Here is a 7,485-nt window from a genome sequence, read left to right as displayed (position 1 = left end):
CATTTCAAAAATCATTTATCTAGTAAGGATATCCAGAATATTTGTAGAATTGCTATAGTTCAACAACAAAAAGACAAATAACCCATTTAAAAATGAACAAGGGACTTGAATAGTTATTTCTCCAAAGATATACAAATAGCCAATTAACACACTAAAAGATGCCAATGTCATTAGCCATTAGGGAAATGCAAATCAAAACTACAGTGAGATAGCATCACACACCTATTAGAATGGCTGTGATTAAAAAATTGTAAAAAGAAAACGAAAAGACCAAAATAACAAGTATAAGGATGAAGAGAAATAGGAATCATAGTACATTGTTAGCGGCAATGAAAAATGATGTGGGAATCAGATGTGGCTCAAGCAATTGGGCTTCCACCTACTACACGGGAGGTCTGGGGTTTGGTTCCTGGTGCCTCCTGGAATAGCAAGCTGACCTAACAAGATGATTCAAGCTGACCTAACAAGATGATTCAACAAAAAGAGACACGAAGAAAGACAATGAGACGCCAACAAACCAGGGAGCTGAAGTGGCTCAGGTGATTGAGCAGCTCTCATCCACATGGGAGGTCCTGGGTTTGGTTCCCAGAGTCTCCTAAAGAGAAGACTAGTAGACACAGAGACAACACATCAAATGGACACAGAGAACAGACAGTGACTGCAAACAAGGTGGGGGAGGGGGGTAAATAAATCTTTTAAAAAAGAAAAATGGTGCAAATGCTGGGGAAGTTTGGTGGTTCCTCAAAAAGCTAAATAGAACTACCGTATGACCTAGATATATACCTGAAAGAACTGAAAGCAGGAACTTTACAGTAGCCAAAAGGTGGAAGCCACCCATGTGTCTATCAACAGATGAAGGTCTGATACATGCTACAACATGGATGACCCTTGAAGACATCATGTTGACTGAAATAAGCCAACACAAAAGGCCAGTGTTCTATGATTCCACTTATATGAATCATCTAAGCAAATTCAGACAGAAAAAGGCTACCAAGGATGGGGGAATAGGGAGGGGTTAGTTGCTACTTAGTATTTTTTAAGTGACAGAAATTTCGTAATGGATGGTGATGATGGTAGCACAACAGTGTATTTAATGCCACAAAGTTTTACATTTGAATATGGCTAAATTTTATGATTCTATGTTACCCCACACACACATACACAGTGAATGGGGGGGAAAGCTTATTTGCCCTTTTATAGAACCTCAGGGTCAGCTCAAGCTGATAGGAAACAGACAAGAGTGCAGGAGAACAGGCTGGGACATGTGACTCTTTGTACGCCATAAGGAGTCTGGATAGCATTTTCTATGAAGATACACCTGGAAGGCTATATAAGCAGGGGACTGGCATGATCTTTCTGGTTATGTGGAGAATGAATTATAAGGAAGCAAAGGTAGAAAAAGCGAGCACACCACCACAATTATGGAGGGTATTTACTAAGTCTTTGGGGACAGTTATGAGTTTTTCAGCCTTTCATTCCTTCGAAAACTTAGAAGTGTATAATGTCTTGCAGGAACCAACAAGTAGAAGTCAAAAAGGTAGGTAGGAAGTTAACACTTGGGAGTGTTTAATACATGAAAAGAAGGGGAATGGCAGACCTACTTAAGGATAGACATGGAAGTGTGAATGTGTGCAAGTGGGTATGAGGTATTCTTTAAAATCTGAAAGGACCAGGGAATTAATTGTTCTAGAGAGGCTGTGGGATATGCTAAAATGCTTTAGTTTCATTTTGTTGTCAACTGTAAACTACTGAAGGGTTTTAAATACATGAAAACAAATAAGAGTCTGATGTCATATGTACATTCAGAATTTTTATTTCAAAACAAAGAACCACAATAACATTAGTAATAAAAAATCCATTTGGAAATATTCACAATCTGGTCACCGAGAAATGAGAAAACTTCCACCCTGAATTGATTTACTGCCAAACCACTGTTGAGGGGCCAGGAGGAAAGGTGCAAGAGGGAAGGCACCTCTTCCAACAAAGCCTTACTCAGATAGGTGGGTTTTATCCAAAGATTGACTAAAGGGAATGGTGAGAACTGAAAGTAAAATATTGTCATAGGCAAGGAGTTCAGCTAAATTAAGGTCTGAAATAGTTAAGCACCAAGGAGGGAAAGGGAGATAACAAAACACTGAAAAAAGGGAAGGTGTCATCAGGGACCTATTTCCATTTATAAAAAATACTGGGAAAGGAGATGATCGTGGAGGCATCAATGATCTTGCAGCAAGATAAATCCCTCTATCTCATCTAACTCTCTGAAAAGCTCTAGGAATATAAGTGAGCTTTCAGTTTCCTATTCTCTCCTTACCACCACCCTTCAGGGTCCCCAGGAGTGTCAAGGCCCTGATGTCATACTTTCTTTCCCACTTCCATCTACTACCTGAGTCCAAAGTGAAAGTGAGCCCTCATTCTCATGATCTGGAAGTTCTCTCCCTCTCCAACAAGAAAGGTGTTAAGATGAGACAATTCTAGAGTTTAGAAGAAAATCTAAGATGTAAATTCTACCCAGCAGAGGCAGTTATATACATAGGGATGAGACTGAAACCATTCTATCCAAAGCAAGGGTGGGCTTGGGGAAGGGTAGGAACAAAGAAGAAACAAATTATCAATGAACTACTTCCACCCAGAGCAAAGTGACAGTGCACATACATTCATCCTCTCTCAAGTGTGGGCTACACTGCACATATACTCAGACTATCTCAAATGTGGTCTATCATAAAATTTCAAGTTCTTTAAGGGTGATAAAAACAGAAACAAAAGCATGCCATGACCCTAAAACAACAAACAAACTAGGTAATAATAATCATTCACGAAATATCCTCTCCCAGAGCTGAGGTTACAAATTCCAAGTTAGCTCTGAATATTGTCCTCTAAGTTTCTTTAAAAAGGCTATAGGTTAAAACGAAACAAAAATCAATACCTAAATTTTCCTAAAGAGCAAAATGGAGAAATACCGAACCTCTCCCAAGAACCACTATTTTTAGTTTCCCATTTGGAGGGCTCACCCACCAGATGAGGTGGAAGTTATTTAAAAAGAACACAAAATATGAGTCCGCTACAAAGGAAAGAAGTTGTTTGTTCCAGTGAGGGGAAAGAGAATTAGAAAAAACCTTCCCTTCTCTGGACCCAAATTAGAACCCATTAACGTCCATTAACTAGAATGCCCATCTTAGTAACAGTCCTAGATTTCAAGTAATACTACATATAACCTATAATCTTAAAAAAATTCTGAAGGAAACCAGTAGCTTTTTTTATACAGGCACATGACTATTCTGAGAACTTAAGCTTGAGACTATCCTGAAGGACAAAAATTGGTTAAGAGGTAACGTGCAAAACTTTAGGCACCACTCACATATCCTTCAATAATGCGTGACACTCATTTCTTCCCTAAATTCTTCTTTTATTGCACCTAAACCTCTTTAGTATCAGTCTTTTTCCACTCTATAGCTTCTCTTTAAACATCTCCCTCTCCCTCAATCTCAATTATTTTGGTAAAATTACTTTACATTTAAAAAAATAAATATTTATGCAATAAAACCAGAAGATAAAAATAAATAAACTCAAGTGAATTTGCTCTGCAGAGATGTATGGAAGCAAAGTAGGTAATCTCTTATTTGATTCTCCTCTGCACTCAAGTATACCTGCTTCCTGGCAAGTCTGAGGTTGGGGGACCTACACCCTCACTCTTACCCCCCTCCATGCCCTCATTGCCCTCATTAAGCAACATTAGAATCTAAAGGGTAAAGAGCTGGCAAAGTTGTCCTATGCCAAGTGGTCAATCCCTCCTGAAATGAAGGTAGGTTCACCCTGTCTCTCCTAAACAGAAGAGAATGTTCAAGAAATGAAATGTTTAAAAAAAGCCATTAAAGATATGACTAACCCCAGCACTGGGTTCACCAGTGTGCTCAGGGAGTATAATATGGCATGAGAAAGGAATCAAGTAGCAGCATTCAGAAACAGTCCTGGGTTACATCCAGATGAAGTCTCTCCCTCCTGCAGGGAGAGGTGGCTTTTCCATGTTGGGAGGGAGACGGGAGGGAGGCATGACTTAGACATTGGTGGTGGCGGTCTCCTTCACAGGCTGGATGCTGTTCATCTCCACAATAGGGCCTTTCCCGGCTCTATTGGCCTCCTGCACCTGCCCTTCAAAGACCCTTGTAATATCCTCAAAAGTCCTGCCACGGGTCTCAGGGACTTTGAAGAAGGTGAAGACCAAGAAGATAACAAGGAAGGCTGCGAAGATGATAAAAACGTAGGCTCCTAAATAGGCCTAGTGAAGAGAGAAAAAAGGAGGTGGTCAATATAAAAACCTGGTCACTGGCAAACTTCCATTTCCTTCACTTCCAGACTTTTAAGTAAATTCCCATATTTAATGAGAACAAGGTTTCTTTGGAGATTCAGTCGTAATTCTCTATTTCTCTGCAAATTTTTTTTTGCGTGTACATCACTTCTTTTAGTATTTGTTAAGGTTAGCTGCTTCCAAATACTTGAGTATTTTTTTGACATGATTATATTTTTAAAATCTGGGTTTCTGAAAAATTCGCAGAAATAGAAAATACATTTTAAATGTTCATCACAAGCTTCTTTATTTAGCAAATCAGCTCCAGGTCGTTTTATAACAAGACATACCTAATTCATTAACATCCTACATGCTCTGTATGCCTTTTAAGATCACAAAGCTATCGATGTTAATTCAAATGATATTTAAGTATTGCTGTCATTTCTTTTTCCATTGAAAAGAAAAGTGATTAATTGAAAGCCCTTGATATCTGATGCTTCATGGCACACTAGTGACCCTTAAGGTATACCTGAAACATGTTGGCTTAAGTGAGCTAGTTTCCAGGTTGGTAAGGTTTTGTTTTACTTACTGCAGCAGAGGGAAAGAGCAGTCCCACCAAAAAGTTGGAGGTCCAGTTGGAACAACCAGCCACTGCCATTGCAGCTGGGCGGGGTCCCTGACTGAAAAGTTCAGCCACAATAAACCAGGGAATGGGGCCAGGTCCAATTTCAAAGAAAGCCACATAGACCATGATGGCCCCAATGCAGACAAAAGTCATCCAACTATATTCATCCTAAATGAGGAAGGAACAGAGAAATGTTACGTAGATTGAATGACTCAGAATCCAGCTTCCTAGAAGGTTAAGTAATGGCTAACTTCTAGAGTTTAATAGCACAAACTCTTTATCTGTATAATGAGATTATAAAAAGAATGATTGGATTGAGCCAAATGCCTTGGGTTTTTAAATCCTAACTGTGTGTGATCTTATGTTTGTCCATCTGCACTGAGACCATTTCATCATCTGTAAAATGGGAATAATACCACAAGATTATTTTAAGAATTAGAAAAGTCTTTCACAAACTGTTATATAAATATAAGGACTATTGACAGTTTAATAACCTAGTTTGAAAAGCCAACTTTCTTAAACTGTTATCTCATCTTGCTTCTCACAAATCTGCCTACTGATTATCTCCAAACCTAAATCACCCGTCACAGGGAGCCAACCCTAACCTCCCTCTTTCCCGTCCCCTCTCCTCCATTCCTTTCCTCAAAGAGTGCTTACCTTTAGTAGCAAGGAAACCGTCATGAAAACGCAACAAACAGCCATCCCTCCAAGGCCTAGCATATGTAGAGTCCTCCTTCCTGCCTTTTCCACCAGAAACAGCTAAAAAGAAAAATATTAAGATGAGCCTTCTCCTCTCCCTTTGATAAAAACACTGTATAAACTACTTGAAGAGTTAACAGGGTACTTTACGTCACACCTCCTGTTTTCCAGAACAAGTTCAAAGCATCTTACACAATCCTTTCTTTGCCTCTTTCCTATCTATCATATATTTGAAGAGTAAAAACTACTTGAATATTTCTTTTCTCCAAGAGGAATTAAATAGAGTTGAACTAAAAATGGTAGGGAGGTTGAAGGACATGCAATTGAACTTTGAACACTTTGTAACAAAAATTTCTTTATCCTCTCCTCCAAATTATCTAAGTGACAAACTTACCGAAACCACAGTGAAGACAGTATTGACCACACCGGCACCAATAGTGGCATAGATTGGCTCCTGAACACCTGCATCTTTGAAGATTCCTGTAGAGTAATAGAACACCTAATAGGAAAAAAAGGGAGATACAACTTCAAAACAGCAATTGTTCCTACCAGGTCAATAGAATCCTCAAAAAATATACTCCAAAAGTCCCAGGCGGATAAGAAGCCCTTGCCCTTTTCAGGGTTGCTTTGTTCAATTACAATATTCTTTCTATACATCAATTGCCTCATGTATCTTATCTCCACTCTCATTAATTCTAGCTACTGATTTTCATTCCTACCCCCCTACTGCTCCATTTAGACTCTTCCTTATATCCACCATTTTGATTTAAGGTTTTAAATTCTAGTAAATGCTTTTTTTCAATGCACCCTTCCCCAAACCCTCAAAACAATGGTAAAAAGTTTCTAAGTCCCAATTTGATAGTGAAAAAATTGAGGTAACCTTAGCCTCTCATTATTTAACCAGAGGTAGAACTGGAGCTACAAATTTCTAGGTGTAGGTCCTTTTTGCTTGTTTTAGGAAATATACCAGCTACTATTCAGTGCTAAAATGAAGGGCTGTTTTAACAACCACAGTTAAAGAGATGGCAAAATATTGGACTCAGACCTCAAGGTAATAAGGGAACACTTTCTAGATCACACTGAGGTTCAGTCAGTCTCTCAGGTTTCTTTCAGGCTGCTCTAGAAGAGAACAGTGACTGTTCTCTGTTCAAACAATTCCAATGTAGTATGTTATGATGACAAAGCTTCTGGGGAAGGACAGTGTAACAGTTTATACTAGCAATGAATAGCTAGGCTAATTCTCTTGTTTACAAACAAGCCTACACAACAAAAACCTAAAGTGTGGGAGTAGATTTAATTCAAGAGCTTGAGCGCCTGCAATCCATGAGGTCCTGGGTTCAATCTCTGGTAGCAAAAAAAAAAACAACAAAACTTAGTGTTTCACGTGTATGTATATATACATACATACATATATGTACATAATATATACACATATACTTAATTTCTGTAGTAAGCAAACTTCTTTAAGTAAAAATATCTTGCTATCTAGTGCCGTCAAGCTAAGTTAAATTAAGCCCTACATCATCTCACCTATAATCTTTCAATTTAGGAAATTCAAGACTGGGATCCATCAAAAGCACCTGGGAGACTTTCAAACTCTCCTGGCTCTACTCTATCAGCCTCTAACCCCTCATGAGAACCACTGCTATTTCAAATACAAGTATCCTTCTGGTGAATTAAGCAGGAGAAAAGGCCAAGAACCAACTTACTATATTTCTGAGCACCAAAAATGTGTTTTACAAAATGCTTTGTTAACAAAATTGCATTAAAAAGACTGACAGAAACACCTCAAGGCATGAATCAGTACCTAGAGGTTGGACAATGGGTTTTTTCATATCCAAGTATTTTACCTGCAGGTAGACAGAAGGTATGAGACTAG

The 7,485-nt window shown here is 38.6% G+C and overlaps 1 protein-coding gene across 4 annotated transcripts in view; it reads right to left on the bottom strand.

Annotated features, from left to right (window-relative positions):
- Window positions 1-1,790: 1,790 nt before the first annotated feature.
- The window catches only part of LOC101411279 (solute carrier family 2, facilitated glucose transporter member 3), a 96,407-nt gene continuing 90,712 nt past the window's right edge, over window positions 1,791-7,485 (bottom strand). For all 4 annotated transcript variants that reach the window (XM_004455267.5, XM_058282729.2, XM_058282728.2 and 1 more), the window contains 4 exons: window positions 6,001-6,105; window positions 5,565-5,666; window positions 4,872-5,075; window positions 1,791-4,273 (listed from right to left, as the gene is read on the bottom strand). In XM_004455267.5, the coding sequence (XP_004455324.2) occupies window positions 4,052-4,273; window positions 4,872-5,075; window positions 5,565-5,666; window positions 6,001-6,105 (633 nt within the window). In that variant the 3' untranslated portion in view covers window positions 1,791-4,051. The remainder of the gene's footprint in view (window positions 4,274-4,871; window positions 5,076-5,564; window positions 5,667-6,000; window positions 6,106-7,485) is intronic.

This window comes from Dasypus novemcinctus, chromosome 20 (genome assembly GCF_030445035.2).
Source record: "Dasypus novemcinctus isolate mDasNov1 chromosome 20, mDasNov1.1.hap2, whole genome shotgun sequence".
Classification (NCBI taxonomy): domain Eukaryota; kingdom Metazoa; phylum Chordata; class Mammalia; order Cingulata; family Dasypodidae; genus Dasypus; species Dasypus novemcinctus.
This window is presented reverse-complemented; position numbering and strand designations above follow the sequence as displayed.